This window comes from Strix uralensis, chromosome 3 (assembly GCF_047716275.1).
Source record: "Strix uralensis isolate ZFMK-TIS-50842 chromosome 3, bStrUra1, whole genome shotgun sequence".
Lineage (NCBI taxonomy): Eukaryota > Metazoa > Chordata > Aves > Strigiformes > Strigidae > Strix > Strix uralensis.
In genome coordinates, this window is record NC_133974.1 from 24,713,554 (window position 1) to 24,732,352 (window position 18,799).

The 18,799-nt window shown below is 38.6% G+C and overlaps 1 protein-coding gene across 1 annotated transcript in view; it reads right to left on the reverse strand.

The window, feature by feature from the left end:
• CSMD1 (CUB and Sushi multiple domains 1) overlaps nucleotides 1–18,799 on the reverse strand; it is a 1,283,073-nt gene that overhangs the window by 250,748 nt on the left and 1,013,526 nt on the right. Inside the window, exon 24 of the mRNA XM_074861694.1 lies at nucleotides 1,998–2,189. Within this exon, the coding sequence (XP_074717795.1) occupies nucleotides 1,998–2,189 (192 nt within the window). The remainder of the gene's footprint in view (nucleotides 1–1,997; nucleotides 2,190–18,799) is intronic.

The window sequence follows — 18,799 nt, forward strand, 5'->3', positions numbered from 1 at the left end:
ATTGAATTACTTGAGCGTGTCCAAAGAAGGGCAACGAAGCTGGTGAAGGGTCTGGAGCACATGTCGTAGGAGGAGTGGCTGAGGGAACTGGGGTTGTTTAGTCTGGAGAAGAGGAGGCTGAGGGGAGACCTCATCGCCCTCTACAGCTACCTGAAAGGAGGTTGCAGAGAGCTGGGGATGAGTCTCTTCAACCAAGTAATAAGCGATAGGACAAGAGGGAATGGCCTCAAGTTGCACCAGGGAAGGTTTAGACTGGATATTAGGAAGCATTTCTTTACAGAATGGGTTGTTAGGCGTTGGAATGGGCTGCCCAGGGCAGTGGTGGAGTTCCCATCCTTGGAGGTGTTTAAGAGCAGGGTCGACTTAGCGCTGAGGGATGTGGTGTAGTTGGGAGCTGTTAATGTTGGGTTGATGGTTGGACTGGTATGATCTTCAAGGTCCTTTTCAACCTAGACAATTCTGTGATTCTGTGATCCTGAGTTCCCTATCTTCCTGCAGGTCAGATTGGAAACTTGATTTTATTTTTAATTATTTTTTCTTGATTACTGCACGGTTGAGATTTTAAACTCCCACATATAGATTACAGGACAAATCATCATACTAAGAAAAGGAAATAGATAGACAGATGGATTTATTCAGCTAATAGAGTTGAAACCAGCAAGTATTTTATAATTTATTCAAATACTTGGTAGTGAACACAGGCACAAGAAAATATTACAGAAAATGACCTTATAGTAATGACTTCATTTAAATTAAATAGGGAGATAAGCAAAGGTAGGACTAATTATGGCTCTTCTCTACAAAAGGGCAAACTTAGAGGAAAAGGAAGCTAGCCAATTAAACTGAAGAGCTTGAGGACTTGAATGTATAAAGAGCCTGGAAAAATCTTTAAATCAAAATTGGAAAGAGTTGCTCTGACCTGTCATATATATGAGAAAACTTACAGATAGAATTCTAGAATCAAGCGGGACAAATAACACCTCTACTAAGACAGCAGAAATGCTGTCCACTGATGGTTTTTTGGCACTCAGCCTCTGGGTACGATGAACTTTTGAAAGGAAGGGAGTTTGCTCCTTTGGAGGCTGCAGATCTGTGAATGTGTTCAGCAGGAAGTGGCTCCTGGAATGGAGAATGTAGAACCCAATACGGGAGAGAGCAAAGACCCTGCAGGTCAGGTGAGAACTGAAAGCAATTGGCGGCCTGCCTGCAGCAAGCAGCAGAGAAAAAAAACTAAGCATCAGAAGACACACAGAAAGAAAGACTTTCCCAAGGACTCATGGGGTCTCTATATGAAATCAGAACTCCGGAAGTCACCGGTAATTGCTGGACTGAAAAGAAAAACTAGAGGAGAGAAACTGCTTAGCAAAGGTACAATGGACAATAGCTGTACTGGTGTTCAGTTATTTTATGCATTTCACCTAGCACTTCTCTATTTAACATTTATGTTGGTTGCAGTGAAACACAGTTTTAGCACTTGAAGACATGATATTTAAAGAAAAGGTCTGCCTCAAGGCTGTGACAAATGGAGTATCCTAGCATGGCAACAGTGACTCAAGAGCACACAGATAAAACAATCCACCAATGTGGGATGAAAATCAGGAATTAACTTCATAGAAATGAGATGCTGAAATAATTTCGGATGAAAACAGACAAGGTAAAAAAAAAAAATTATTTGCTTTATGATGGGGCTTGCTTAGCTTGTGAAGTGTTTAGATAATACCACTGCCTGTGACAGCATATCAGACTCAATGACCCAGGATATCATAAGAACCAAAGCAGTAGTCTTTCATCAAAGGATGCCCTATAGGAACAAGTGTTTCCAAGCAGTTTTGTAGCCATAGAGCCAGCCATCTATTTCAGAGAAGTTATACTTAGATGTCCAGATTAAATCTTTACTTGAAATTTAAAGTATGTTTACAGCATTATCATATCATAGTGCTTTGTTTTTTCTCTTGAAACACCAGAACAAAATCTTTCATTGTCACAGTCCATATTACCTATACAAGTTGGCAAAGGTTTGTCCCAAACTCTTCGATCTCCACTTAAGCAGGTCATAATACTACTACCATGCATTGTATAGCCAGGATTACAGCTGTATAAAATGACAGTGTCTATAAAATGTCCTTCATCTCGGATTTTGTAGCCATAATTTGGTATGCCAGGATCTTCACACTTCACTAGGTCAAAACCTGCAAACAGGAATGGGAAGAGAAGAAAAAAAGACACAGAGATATAAAATATCAAACAAAATATAATGCCAATGAATCTGATCTGAATGCAAACTATATTCTCATGATTCAATTAGATTAGATGTAAACACAGTGATCAAAGATAAATTATATATAATTTCAGTAAATCAGAAACTGAAACACCAAGAACTAAATATTCATTTGATATTGATTATGGCATTAGTTTATTGAAGAAAGTGTATTATACACACTATCTTAAAAGAGATTAGTGAGCAATTAATTAATTTATACCACTTATATTCTCTCATTCTTTTTTATTCAGAGGAAAGGAAGTATCGACCCTGTATTTAGCACTAAGTGGGAGCTTCACATCCTCTTCTAATCTCCATAATGAAGACAACAGACCATAGTGGTAACTCAGGAAGAAAATGCAAAGGTTATTTCATCCATCCTAGTGTCAAGATATCATGGCTTCGGCTTCTTCTCTGCTGAAATGAAGAAATATGCCTAAACTAATTTTCAGTTAGAATTCCCCTTTTTGGCCTGTTAACATGCTGAATGGGTTAAATACTTCCATCTGCTCCTTGGAATAAGCAGTTCTACTCTGAGCAGCTACAACTCTTTCCATGTTTTACCCTTTCCTCTGCATTTTCTCCATATAGCATTGCTAAAATGTAAAGATGCATTCTAAATCTCTCCTTTTGCCTTGAGGTCCAGTTCTTGGAGCAATATAGACCAGTTCCAAATCCATCTTTCTCAACTCCAGATTATTCTTCTTTGTGGATTCTTCCTTTATTACTGTAATGACCCCAGCCCAAGGAAGTAATTCTGACTCTACAAATGGTTTCCATTTTGCTGTCCTTATTTTATTGAACAGCTTCATTAAGTGGTTCTGAATCAGACTGCTGGTCTTCCCTTCAGTCTGCTGTTTTCAGCTCATTCTCTAGATGAGGTAGCCCAGAGAAGTTGTGGATGCCCCTTCCCTGGAAGTGTTCAAGGCCAGGTTTGATGGGGCTTTGAGCAACCTGGTCTAGTGGAAGATGCCCCTGCCTATGGCAGGGGGGTTAGAACTAGATGACCTTTAAGGTTCCTTCCAACCCAGACCATTTTACGATTCTGTGATGTTCATCATTAATTAGGAGAGAATCGGACATCTTTATAGTAAATAACAGATCCATAGGCAACCTTTCATTATTTTACAAATGTACAAACTAAAGTTGGTATCATATTTTTTCTTGTTGCCTTTCTCCTGCCACTGAGATCAACCTCAGCTGAAAAACTGGCAAGGAGTCTAATACCTTGCTTTTCTTCCTGTACAGATGCTAAAGCTGTCCATCAACAAAATGCCTTTGTTTTCTTTGTTCATAAATTAGGCACAAAGGTTGCGATTTACGTGTTGTAACTCAGGCTTCTGAAAATTGGTTAAATTTGAACCAGTTAGCTTAGGATATTTTCATAGTCAGGAGAGAAATATGAATCTCAAGAAAACAAACTAACTCTTATTTAGATGGATGGTAAGATCAGTCAGTTCAATCAGCTTCTGAAAACACTTTTTTCTACCTTTACTGCAAACTGAGCCTAGGTTCTTTCTTTATATAGTAGGCTATAGTGGCTCAGAATTTTAAGTGTCTAGACTTAGGGAAAAGGAATCCCACCCAAAAAAAGAATGCTATTCCGTCACATAGACACCACATCCCTATCTGTGCTAATATCTTAAGAAACGTCAAGCCCCAAGACTAATGAGAATGCTCTGACCACAGTCATGCACTGTTAAACTCAGTTACCCTTCAAAAGAGAATGTCTGTCTATAAGCCACTGGGAATTTAGCTCACACTGTCTACAACATTACGTCTGAAATTGTTTGGGAGTATGCTAGACAACCCAAGCTAGAAGTATGCTAACATTTACCCTAACATTTCAGCAGTCTAGACAATCACTTTCCTACACTCATGCCCATGCCCAACAACATTTAGTTTACTAACAGAGGTGTAGCCTGTGTGTCAGAAGGAGCATGTGTAATCACACACAGTATGCTGGATTATAGAGATTTATCGTTATTCCCTTGCTGAAAGATTGTTTCCATGTGAATTTTTGCACATCTCTGCAATTTCAATTTGTTGACAAAAAACCCAAGCAAACACACTCAGTTTCCAGACAAAAGGTATAGTATTCATTTTAACTACTTCTCCGCATCAATTATATAAACAGCCATATCAAAACCAGACGTCTATCTTTTAGAGTTAATAGTAAATTATGGGATATGATTAATCTCATCCCAAAGTAGATACCTAAAAGAGATTGGATGAACTGTGCAATTCTAAAAAGGTCTATTTCTCTTCATTCACTATAAAAAGACCCAAGATGATTAGGTCATTCAGATGAGCTGAACTTCACAAGAAATAGCTATACTTCATTATTTTAATCTCCTTATTAAACATATAAAGACATTTATTTAAAACCTGAAAATGTAAGTTGTTTGATAGATAATGTGATGATATTTTAATGCTGATTTGACAGCATGAACCACTATAACACTATTTCTCTCCCACTCGCTTTTAGATACTTTCCTAGCCTTTAGTAGGTGCAGCATTTGGTTATCATTGTCAGTCGCATGTGATTGACAGAACAAACTTCCCCAATTAAAGAATCTATTTATGTGTGGTGAAATAAACTTTCCATAAATCTGATATATAGTTTGGAAGCTACATGAGAGATTCATTCTCCACTACCTTCTATACATAAAGAAGAGAAGGTTGTTGGGGAGAGGTAGTATCTTTTATAAAACCAAAAGATAAATTTGGGTGAAATGAAACAAACTTCTGGACAAACAAGCCCTTCTAGTCTGCTATATAGCTACCTTCACTACAAAAAATGTCAAGACTGGGATAAAGTTATCATTCTGACTTGCTATCATTTTATGTATTCCACTTAGCATCCAGTTTTGCACAAGTGTGTAAATATATATGCTGTGATGCCAGAGAATCTTATTTCTTGTCTCCTTTTTGCAGTGCAGTTTTTGTAGGACGATGTGTCAATAAAGGGCACTATATCTCCTCATTCATCAGAATAAGGGCTTCTTGAATGGTGCAAACCCAATTTTAGAGTGTTTATCTTTTTACAATCTGTTTGCACAGTATACATAGCAAATACACTATTCCATTTTCCCCTCATCTGCAGCAATGATGACTGAAGACCCCTGAAACCTCACTGACATGACAAGTTAGAGATGCTGCCACAAGCTTTAGAAGCCTGACAGAAGCCTAAAAAAGCCGGCCTGCACTTTCTCTGTTCCTGCTTTAAAATAGGACTGAGTAGCACAAAAGATGTTTCTGGTTTTCCTTTAGCTTATTAATTGTTCACTTCATTATTGTAAGTCACTTATACCTTCAGGTAGCTACTAACATAAAGATTTTCCACCTCCTTTGCTTTGTAGACTGTTACAAGTTCTCCAAAGTGAGCCACAGTACTATAAAAATCTATCATTATTGAAAATAAGCTTGCTTTTCTTGATTACGTGTGCAGACTCTGGGGCAGAAATCCATGAGGCACCACAGATCACAGATTGAAATTCACTTTACTACTACATTAGAATACTATAACTGAATTAAATGCAACCTAATACAAACATATGAAATTAATCATTAAATGAACTGACCTTGATATTACTAACTTAAAAACTTACTGGGGCTCTTACAGAGAAACCTTATTCTAAAACCAATTTTTATGAAGACAGAAATCAATTCAAATTGTAGAATGAGATTTGGCATTTAGGAAGATAAAAAAAAAAAAAAAAAAGTTAGGTTTTGTTTGTTTTAAGACTAAAACATCCAACCTGTAAAATGATGTACTACCCTTTGGGATTATTTTGACTAATATGGTTTTGAAATTAATTCTGTTATATTGCTAAATATGTAGTATGTATATACCATAGCATACACATGTTAAAATACATTGATTTTCATTACAAAAGTTTGTGTAGGTGTGTGTATGTTTAAAAAGAAATAAAATACTACTACTCCTCCTAATCATTCTCCAAATGTGAAAAGAACTTTTCACCTGTCAGTAGCACTGTCCCAAGGCGAATTGCATGCTTCTTCAAGAGCCTTATACTCTACAAATGCTCACTGAACTGTATTTCTATATCTGTAAATGACAAAATACCCCTGCAAGTTGTAAGTAAGTAAAAACAGCTCTGGTAAAGACAATGTGTTTGAGTACACAGTAGCACATATAGGAATTTCTCAGCCTGTGTATGTGTCACAGAATCACAGAATCACAGAATCGTCTAGGTGGAAAAGACCTTGAAGATCATACCAGTCCAACAATCAACCCAACATTAACAGCTCCCAAATACACCATATCCCTAAGTGCTATGTCAACCCAACTCTTAAACACCTCCAGGGATGGGGACTCCACCACTGCCCTGGGCAGCCCATTCCAACACCTAACAACCCATTCTGTAAAGAAATACTTCCTAATATCTAGTCTAAACCTTCCCTGGTGCAACTTGAGGCCATTCCCTCTTGTCCTATCGCTTATTACTTGGTTGAAGAGACTCATCCCCAGCTCTCTGCAACCTCCTTTCAGGTAGTTGTAGAGGGCGATGAGGTCTCCCCTCAGCCTCCTCTTCTCCAGACTAAACAACCCCAGTTCCCTCAGCCGCTCCTCGTACGACATGTGCTCCAGACCCTTCACCAGCTTCGTTGCCCTTCTCTGGACACGCTCGAGTAATTCAATGTCCTTTTTGCAGTGAGGGGCCCAAAACTGAACACAGTAATCGAGGTGCGGCCTCACCAGTGCCGAGTACAGGGGTAAGATCATTTCCCTGTCCCTGCTGGCCACACTATTTCTGATGCAAGCCAGGATGCCATTGGCCTTCATGGCCACCTGGGCACACTGCTGGCTCATGTTCAGCCGGCTGTCAATCAACACCCCCAGGTCCCTCTCTGACTGGCAGCTCTCCAGCCACTCCTCCCCAAGCCTGTAGCGCTGCTGGGGGTTGTTGTGACCCAAGTGCAGCACCCAGAATTTGGCTTTATTGAAACTCCTACAGTTGGCCTTAGCCCATCGCTCCAGCCTGTCCAGATCTCTCTGCAGAGCCTCCCTACCCTCGAGCCGATCAACACTCCCACCCAACTTGGTGTCATCTGCAAACTTACTGAGGGTGCACTCGATCCCCTCGTCTAGATCATCAGTAGCGATGTTAAACAGGAGTGGCCCCAAAACCGAGCCCTGCAGGACACCACTCGTGACCAGCCACCAACCAGATTTAACTCTGTTCACCACAACTCTTTGGGCCCGGCCATCCAGCCAGTTTTTTACCCAGCAAAGCGTGTGCCCATCCAAGCCACGAGCAGCCAGTTTCACCAGGAGAACGCTGTGGGAAACAGTGTCAAAGGCCTTACAAAAGTCAAGGTAAACAACATCCACAGCCTTTCCCTCATCCTATAAGCAGGTTGCCCTGTCGTAGAAGGAGATCAGGTTTGTCAAGAAGGACCTGCCTTTCATAAACCCATGCTGACTGGGCCTGATCATCTGGTTGTCCCGCATGTGTTGTGTGATGGTACTGAGGATGAGCTGCTCCATCAGCTTCCCGGGCACCGACGTCAAGCTGACAGGCCTGTAATTTCCCGGATCATCCTTCCGACCCTTCTTACAGATGGGCGTCACATTGGCCAATTTCCAATCTGTCGGGACCTCCCCGGTCACCCAGGACTGCTGGTAAATGATGGAAAGTGGCTTGGTGAGCACCCCAGTCAGCTCCTTCAGCACCCTTGGGTGTATTCCATCCGGTCCCATAGACTTCTGTGTGTCTATGTGATGCAGCAGGTCACTGACTATCTCCTCCTGGAATGCGGTAGTCGTTTTCCCAGTCTCTGTCTTCTGGCTGAGGAGGCTGGATTCCCTCAGTACAACTAGTCTTGCTATTAAAGACTGAGGCAAAGAAGGCATTAAGCACCTCAGCCTTTTCCTCATCACTTGTTACCATGTTTCCTCCTGCGTCTAGCAGGGGATGGAGGCTCTCCCTGGTCTTTCTTTTGCTGTTGACATACTTATAGAAACATTTCTTGTTGTCCTTGATTGCTGAAGCCAGATTAATTACCAGCTGGGCTTTAGACGTCCTGATTTCCACCCCACATAGCTTCACAGCCTCTTTGTAATCACTGTGAGTGGCTAGTCCCTTCTTCCAAAAGTGGTAAAATCTCCTTTTCTCCCTGAGTTGCAGCCAAAGCTCCCTGTTCAGCCAGGGTGGTCTTCTCTGCTGCCGGCTTCTCTTACAGCACCTGGGGACAGCCTGCTCCTGAGCCATTAAGACTTTCTTCTTAAAGAGTGTCCAGCCTTCCTGGACCCCTATACCCTTCAGGGTTGTCTCCCAAGGGATCTTGTCAAGCAGGTTCCCAAACAAGACAAAGTCAGCCCTTTGGAAGTCCAGGATGTCCGTTCTGCTTAGCCCTCTCCTGGCCTCTCTAAGAATAGAGAACTCTATTATTTCATGATCGCTGTGCCGTAGTCAGCCTCCAACCACCACATCATCCACCAGTCCTTCTCTGTTCACAAAGAGGAGATCCAGCAGGGCACCTTCTCTGGTCAGTTCACCCACCAGCTGCGTCAGGAAGTTATCTTCCACACATTCCAGGAATGTCTGGGACTGGTCCCGCTCTGCTGTGTTGTATTCCCAGCAGATGTCTGGGAAGTTAAAGTCTCCCACAAGAACAAGGGCAAGCAATCATGAGATTTCTCCTAAGTGCCTATAGAATATTTCATCCACCTTTCTGTCCTGGGTGGGTGGCCTATAGTAGACTCTTACTACAACATCTGCCCTGTTGGCCTTCCCCCTGATTCTAACGCAAAGACACTCCACCCTGTCTTCACTACACTTGTACTCAAAGCAATCATAACAGTCCCTAACATACAGCGCCACCCGACCACCTCTCCTTCTTTGTCTGTCCCTCCTAAAGAGCTTGTAGCCATCAATTGGCACACTCCAGTCATGGCAGACATCCCACCATGTTTCTGTAACAGCCACTACTTCATAATTTTCCTGTTGCATCATGGCTCCAAGCTCCTCCTGTTTGTTACCCATGCTGTGTGCATTGGTATACATGCACTTCAGATGGGCTGATGTTTTGCCCCCTTCCCCCTTCAAATCTAGTTTAAAGCTCTGTCAATTAGCCCAGATAACTCCTGCCCCAAGATCCTTTTCCCCCTCTGGGACAGGTGCGTTCCATCTAATGCCAAAAGGTCTGGCGTCTTGTATACCAACCCATGATTGAAAAATCCGGAGCCCTGATGGTAACACCAGTCTTGGAGGCACAAGTTCATCTGTTGAGTTCTCCGGTATCTTCTTCATCCATCCCCCCAACTGAAGGGATGGAGGAGAACACAATTTGTGCCCCCGACCCCTTAATCAGTTTCCCCAAGGACCTGAAATCTCTCTTCATTTCTTTAGGACTTCTCCTGGTAATGCCGTCGCTACCTACCTGAAAAACCAAGAAAGGGTTGTAGTCCTTGGGTCTCACTAGAGCGGGGAGTTTTGCTGTGAGGTCCTTGACCCGGGCCCCAGGGAGGCAGCAGACTTCCCTATGAAGCAGGTCCGGTCTCCATATTGGGCCTTCGACACCCCTCAGAATGGAGTCACCCACTACAATAACTCTTCTAGGGTTCTTTTTAGAGCTGGTTTTAATACCTGGTGCAGAATGACCCAGCCTTGATGGACCTTGGTCTTCCTCCTTGTTTGTCTCATGAGGACATGAAGTCTCTTACAGAAATATATTGCTTATTTAAATCTTATTTTTGAGACTCTGTGGGAACATTTATGTCAATGGAGGAGTTAAGATTTTCTGTCAGTCTTTTTAAACTCAAATCTAATAAAATATTTATTTGGGGTAAAGTGTTAGATAATCTGATTGTAGAGAACCACTCACTGTCTTGGGTGTCAGAATTCAATTTCCTATTTCACACACAATACAGAAAAAAATAACCTGCAAATAAAAAATATCTAACTGGAAGCAAAAGTATAAAACCTAAAGTTAAATATCCTTGAGACACTAAACTCTTCAGAATTTGCTAGTTTGGTTTGAATTATTCAGATATTTCTATCAAAAGACCACCTTGGAGAATTAATACTGACTTTAATTTCTTCTAATTATTGATAATTCAGGAAAAGTCCAGCATTAGTCTCAGTTTTTAGTGCTGTTTTCACAATATTATGCCTAGAAGATCCATTAGGTACAAATATTCAGTGTGACAAAATAAAGAGCATTATTCCTTTTTGTATCTGAAATACAGAATATTCCCTGCAAGGACATCCAACAAACTAATTGCTGGCTTTTAAGCCAAATTTTTAAAATGCCACTTTGAATACTGCAGAGAAAATATAAGAATGACAGCATATAATTTGAGGCCACACGTTCAATACATTTTTCCACACACAAGACTATATCTGTCAATCGGCCTATGAAAAATTGGGGTATTTCACGTGCAAGTAGGTGCTGCTAACCATGTGCTAATATTGCAGACTCTTGCCCTGTGTGTTCACAGTCAAGCTGCCTTTCCAGCTCTTCTTATGCAGTTTCTTCCCCTTCCCATTATGCACAAAAAATAGAACTTTCCATTCCCTTTTGCGCTGATGCTCTTCTGGTGGAACTCGTCATAAAGGACCATAGTGCTGTGAAATCTCATTGTTGAAATGTTGCAACAGAACTTCAGTGTTAAAGTAGATGCTGTGAACTTTCACAGTGGGGAAATATGGCCATGAGCTCCATACAGTCACAGTACTCAGGTTTACCTGACATTGAAACGAGCCAGCAGTCAGAGAAATTCTGCCAATACTCTTACCGCTGAGAAAGATTATTGTACTGGCAAATTGCTGTCAATTATCTTATTCCTGAGTTTCATTATAGGATTATCAGAACAATAAATGGATAAAATCCAGTTAAATTAAAACCAAACCAACCAGAATACGTCTTGATGATTGGCCATCACTATTTATCCAACATGATTCGTTCTGTCTTATTTGATATAATTATGAATGTAGAAATACTAGTTGTCAGGGTCAAAATTACTGACATGTCTGTAATATATGTAGACTATCCATTACAACTTCTTTCAACTCAGTTTAATTATGATGGGTACTGTGGTTCTAACTACATTAGTAAGCAGTGCAGTACAGCAGAAGCAAATTTGGGAAGTGAAACAATGAAGCTGAGGACACGATAACCACACTGTCTGCACTATCTGTTTACACTTTGGACTAGCTTTTGTGTCCGTTAGTGGGTGGAGTATGCTAAGTGCATCCCTGGAGCACACCTTTCAGTTCAGCTTCAAGTTTGTACCCTTCAAAACCTGTCTTCAATAGGAAGGTAGCAGAAGTGAATGTTCATTTTGTGTGTCCAAGGGAAATTCTCAAGGATTCTATATAGTACAGTGTACTTTTAACAGAAGCTGATGAAGTTCTGACATATCTGCAAATGTTCTCTTCACCTATTTTGAAAGGAAGAATACCATTTACTAACCATATATACATATGTGCATTTACACTGCATGTAAACCTACAGTGGCTATATGAAAAATAGTAATCTAAAATAAGTAATTTCCTACTCCTATTTGTGGAAGAAGTCCTAAGGTATTTTGAAATAATCATTCTCCTAAAGCCAAACACACAAAAAAGTAAGTACCTAAAAGGTATAAACTGCCAACCTTTAGGTATTTGGTCCCTACTTGGAAACTAACCTTGAGTTCAACGTTAAGACTTCTATGAAGACTATGAGAAAAAAAAGTTATGAGTTCCTGGTCTAGAAAGTGCACAAAACCAACAAAGCCACTCTGAATTGCGAGCTATAGTAGTCACCCAAATTTTACTTCCTACACAAAGCAATGTTGAGGCATGTTACATTATGTTTGTCTTAGTAGAATATATAAGCACACTGTTATTAGGGACGAGAATATAGGTCCCCTATGAGCACTAAAGAAATTAGGCTGCAGGGCTTTATTCTTTCCTTTTTTTCTTTCTGGTTTAGTAAACCTTGTTCATGCTTTGGCATATATACTATGTCAATTAAAACTTTACCCATGGAGATGGAAGAGGACAATTTTTAAAACAGAGGAAATAATTGAACTGACAGTAAAATAAATGCGATATCGCAGCCCTTAATACTGTGGTCCCATGATGCAAATTTGTTAACAGTTTCTGACAGGTTAACTTTGTTTACAAGCTTTATGTTGAATTAATTATTGTTTGTCAATCACAATCTGACTTTATGAGAAACCATATATAAAACTGGCATAAAAGCACAAAATGCTCATAAGTTTCCCTCTGTATGCTCTAGTTAATTTTACAGGAATTCAATCAAGTGTTTGTGCTAGATTCAGATCAGATTTGCACTGTTGGGTGTTCTGATGCTGCAGAGATTAATTTTTAATGATCATGGAACCTTGGTCTCAGATATGATCCCAGAACACTGTAACCACTAAGTAAAGGAATATTGTAGCCACCAAGCTGTAAGAAAAAAAAAAAAAAAAAGAAAAAAAAAAAAAAAAAAAAAAAAGAGAGAGAGAGAATTTGGAGGAATTTCTTCTCGTAAATTTGAAAAAGCATGAACCTGTGTTGTCATTTCTGTGGACTGTGGCAGTTTGTAGTATGATCTCTAAGACAAAACTGTAAATACATTTTAAAAGAAAAGCCAGCTGGGGTATTAGCAAAACTTTAGAAGTTTAAACTAAAGAAGAACAGATCCTGAAAACATAATATATAGCATATAGGTGTAATTCAACACTATCATTGATCTCATCTTAGATGAGTAAATTTATACTCATATAATTTCCTACTGATATTACTGTTTGTAAAAGATGGGAAAATACTATTAAAACAGCAATACCACCAATCCCGATAAAAACTTCCCAAGACAAGCCATGAGGGGTTAATTATTCTGAATGCAAAAAAGTTTTTGCAGCTCATATATTAAGCACTGAAGGATTAAAAGCACACCCTGTGGGACTCCAAATATATTACTTACTATACTATACGTATAGACTACTTGGGCCTTGATCAGCGTAAAGGTAATGTCTTTTTATTTCTACTTGCCATGGAAGACAGAGGTCATAAATGATGTATAATCTATCTTCAACTTCTGAAAGTGATATGGTAAAATATTTTGGTATGACTCCAAGAAAAAGGGGGCAAGCGCATATATAAATCCTATTTCAGTACATACATATATGGAAATATCAATGGATGTTTTAATATTCTAAAAGTAAGGTAATGTAAAAACATTGGAAACGTCAAGAACTCTGTTAGTGTTAATTAAATCTCAAGTAATTTAAGCTCATAAACATAATCTATATGTTTTACACAGAATCATTTTTGAACTATCAAAGAGTAACTAAAAGTATGAAATGGTACTTGAGTTAATGTTCAGAGTCTATAATGGATTTCTAAATGCATGTAAATGTCAACAAATACTCATTCTGCAGTTGTTGCATTTTAAATATCCATAACATAATCTATTTAATTAAATCAATGCAATTCAAAATGAGAGTTCCTGGCATTTTCATTCTGTCTTGGAACCATTTGTGTGCTACTGAAACCTACAGTTGTAGAGAAAGAACAGTCTACATTATGTACCGGAAAACGTGGCAATTACAAAATCTCTACTTAATTAGAATGATAGAAAAGTCTACAGAAAGAAAAGCGTTTGGATAATGTGGCTATAGTGAGGCATCAGAAACTTGTATGAACTTTTAAAGAGCCTAGGATGACAAATAAACATGGGCTGTACGCACTGGGACAAAATTAGCTCCAGACCTCTTTCTTTTGGATCTGTAAAGTTTTTTGTAAGGAAGGCTGCAATGTTTTTATGTCTTGGTGACTGAATATTTTACATTCCAGCATCTGAAAGAGACCAAAGGACCCATGTTTTTCAAATACAGTGATATATTTCTACATGCTTGTACAGCAGAATGAGTTCACAGTAAGTAATGATACCTGCTGGTTTGTATCCTTTGGGAAATTGCAATTTACACTTTCAATTTCTCAAAAGCTTTGCAATCTAGTGGCAATTCATGCTTGACTATACTGATGAGACAGTCATTCAATGGATAATACTTTCTAATAGAAGTGTCAGTACTTTTTCTTGACATAAGCAACATGTAAGAAAATTTATGTAAACATGTAAAACATGTAAAATGGTGATGTTAATACATGTTGTCAATAACAGGTCTTTTGAGCATAAAATGAAAAAGAAAAGAACTCTTTTCTGTAATTTTTTGCTGTAATAAGTATGTTATAAAAAGTTTTAAAGCCTTCCCCACCAATTTCAAACCAGATTCTTTGTGTCTATATGTCCTATTAAAAATTTCTGTTCTCCCTTTTTCAGCTATAACATCTAAACATACAAAAGAAGAAAAAAATGAAATTAGAAAACAGTTTTTGTATGTGATGATTTTATCAAAAGAAAATATTTTTAATAAATAACAATATTTGCAAGAGATAGGTGTGCAAATACATGTGCCTGCATCAAGATGATTACTGCATATATTAAAGCATACATGTAAGCTTTTGTAATCAGTAAACAAATGAATAATTAATTATAATTTATACTCAAGAGAAGCAGGGATTAAAGGTGAGATTCCATGTGAGTATAAGAAATCTAACTTCAAGTGTCTATAAAGAGATATCTTCAGGAACTCTCTATGTCTAGGCCTCCTTTATAATCAGCGGGAAAATGACTGATACAGTCAGTACTTAAAAATATTCTGGAGATTGCTTGTGAGAAGAGCACTGGTCTGACATTTCAGGGCAAAGAGGAAGAAATGAAAGGAAATAACATGAACACATACATTTTTTTCTTGTGTTATTTAGTGCAAGGTACTTTGGCTTAACACCTACCAAAAGCTTCAATGATTACAAAAAATTACTCATTTCCTCACAGCCTTTTCTAGAATACTCACTCGTAGAGTGATCAAGTCACCATGAATATAAAGGATGGATTGAAACATGGAAGAACATTTGTACAAGCTTATAAAAACCACTGTAGCACAGACAGGACTGAAAGTTAAAGACCCCCACCATCTGCAGCTGTGCTTATTCTTTCACATGCTGACAGGGAAACAATGTGCACTCAGCACCTGTTATTCTGGCTAGTGGTATTGATGCCCAACACTTCTGAAAATCAAGTTCTAGATACACTGTGGTGAACAACTTAGATAATGAAAAACACATAAATCTTGTCTACCTTTCATCATTCTGTTTTAAGCAACTTTCCCCACTTAGGAAGTTTATGGAAACAGAAGGAGTAAGTAGGTTTATAGCATTCATCATCTTTAACTATCTTTCTTACAAATAGTCTGTTTTCTACATGCATCCCTAATTCTGATCACATATCATATACACATAGTTTTGGCAGGGTGATTTTAATACTATGCATAAACTTTTGAAGGAATAATCTTAATTTTACTCTTAAATAACTGTATTACAGTTTTAAAAAATCAGAAACATAGTTTTGATGACTGAAAAATCTGTTTCTTATTTACTGTTAATCTCCAGTTAAAAAAAAAATTACTAGAATCTAGGGCAGCACGGTCAATCTATTGAAGCATAAACAATTTCCTCATATAATGAAGAGAAGGGAGAAAACAGTCACATTTCTGCATCTGAACTGTTAAAATCCTTACAAATTAATTCTGGATTTTTCCCCCTGAAAATTCATATTTTCATAAACTCTATTTAATACCAAAATTATAAAAATGGTTATGCAATGTATTTCACATGAGTTATTTTAGAAGAGGTCATTTCAACAATTTTCAGAAAAGGAAAAAATTCAGTCAGAAGAAAGCTAAGATCAAACTTTGATATCAGGGGCATCCACAAATGACTTGAAATGTCTAATGTTAAAAAAAAAAAAATATAATTTCAATACAAATGGAAAACAACACATTCATATGGACATCTTTCCCCATCTCTGCTAGCCCCTCTCTTCAAAGCATACCTGCATTTTAAACTTTATAGCAGGACATTTTAAAAAGCAGCAATATTCTTGGTAGTAGATGTGAATTACAACAGGAAAACCTGGTGGGTTTAGATTGGATGAGAATCTCTGACCCATACACAGAAATGCCTGGAGTCCTTCAACAGATTATAACTGGCAATTATCAGAACCAAATCAAAATAACCTTTAACAAATTACCTTTTTCACATGTTCTGATACCTTATATCAAATCTCATTTTTCCTTAATTGAAAATAAGAAATAGTTAACATCTTTCTTCTTTCGAATCCCATGCACAGAGGGATAATTCAGTGATTTAAGGATGATAAACCATGTAATTGTTGGCAACTAAATAAAATGTTTTTCTTTTTAAAGAAGAGAGCTTCAGAGAGCTTTTCTAAAAAAACATTGTTCATCTTGTGTATGTATATTTACAATACACACATTTTAATTCAATCAGAAGCCTGGGTTTAACTCCAAGGGTTTTTGGAGAACACAATTTAGTAATAATGGACTATTCAGCCTGTACTCCTATCATACCATGCCACTACTGATCTATTTGTTGTGATTTCTCCTCTTTCCAACTTAACTCATGCAACCTTCTTATGCAGTTTCATTTCTCCACTCCATATGCTTCCCATGTTTCTTGGAGAGCTTGTCTTTCTCTCCTCCTCTCTTACATGTGTGTCCTAGTCTTTTTGTCTCAGACATCATCTTTGCTAATACCCTGTGGTGCTCTTCTTGCCTGCTGCACTTCTGCTCAAGTCTCCTTGGTTTGGCACTGCAGCTTCCCTTATTTCAAGCTGCAGACATGGAAACATGAGAGGTGCCCATCTATTCCCTTCCTTCTCTCTTCTTCCCTCCTCTCCAAGTCTGTTTTTTATTTCAGTAGTATTGCAATCAAACAGCAATATCCTCACTTTCTCAGACTACTCATGAGACAGTAGGCACTGAGAACACAGCATGGTTTGTGGGCCAGTCTCAGCTGGCAGGTAAGCCCTCACCCACTCACTTTCTCTCTTCCCCCCAGCAGGATGGGGGAGAGAATTGGAAAAAGAAAAGCAAAAAAATTAATGGGTCAAGATAGACAGTTTAGTAAGTGAAGGAAAAGAAAAAGGGGGGGGGAAAAAAAGAAACAAGTGATGCAAAAGCCTTCACTTATCACCAACAAACTCATGCCCAGTGAGTCCCCAAGCAGTGGCTATTTCAAAAAAACTTCCCCAAAGTTTTATCGCTAAACATGATGTCACATGATACAGAATATCTCATTGCTCAATTCAGGTCAGCTATGTCACCTCACACCCTCTTGTCCACCCTGAGCTTACCTGCTGGGGCAGCAGAGTAACAGAAAAGGTCCTGACACTGAGCAAGCACTAATCAGCATTAGCTGAAGAAAATTAACTTCATCCCAGCCAATCCCAGTACAGATGGACAAAGTGTTCATCTCCATCCTAATCCAGGTCTGCTGAGAGTGTTCATTAAAGAAAAAATATTTTGGAGTCCTCATTCATAGGGTGGGAACTGGTCACATAAAATCTAGCTATCTAGAGATTTATATCTTCAGAAATTTGGGAAGATTTTCCTGAAATGGGCAAAACACCAAATTGTGTTACAGACAGCACCATGCCAGCATTTTCATCTCCAAAGCATGTGATAATATAACTTTTCAAATAAAAGGTTAATACAATGCTTATATTCACCAAATAAAATGGTTTTCATTCTTTCTGCCTTAGGAAAAAAAAAAAAAAATTGGCACCTACTGTCTACCAAAGTTAAAGTCAGCAGTTTCATAGATGATTAAAAAAGTCTTTTAATTAAAAGTGGAAAACAACCTTATTTATACAAAGTTTTGGGGATTTGGGGGGGGGGGGTTGTTTTTTACTTATAAGATTTCTGGATTAATCTTTTTGTTTTTAAATAAGGTCATGTCCTGGTTCAGCTAGGATAGCGTTAAGTTTCCCCAGCAGTGGGGGGAAGCTCTAGCTGGGTTATTCAATACCATGCTGACCTCACGTCCTGGCGCCAAAGCGCGGGAGCGCGGGAGAATTGGTGAATGCTTGTGTTATGCCTTCTCTCTGCTCTCACTGCTCTATTGGTAGATATCTTGCTCTGTTCATTGTTATTACTGTTATTGTTAGTTGTGTTGCTGTTGCACTGTTGTATTAAACCTCTCCTTATCTCAGCCCCGGGGCTTTGTATTTCACTCCCTTTGTGGGGGAGGGGCAGCGGCCGCGTGGTCTCAGATCGCAGCAGGGACTAAACCACCACAGGTCATAACATGATACCTTATTTTCTTTCTATGCCAAAAAGTTTCAAACTTTAATGTATGGTTCTAAAATTACAGATTATACTATACTGATTAGGATGATATGAAATGATGCTTAATTTCATTTAAATTCTCTGAATATTTTCTGTTTTCAAAAGAGATTTTCATGTTTTCTGTTCATTTACTAATAAGATAAGGGTTTTTTTCTTTAATTTTGCAGCACTGGGAACTTTGGTTGCAGAAAAAAACATGACATGCAAACAAGCTGCTATATGACATGCAAACAGAGAAACAGGTAACTATTGGGTCTTTTCTATTTTAAACAGCAATTCATTTAATCCTACTTTTAGCCAAATTATTT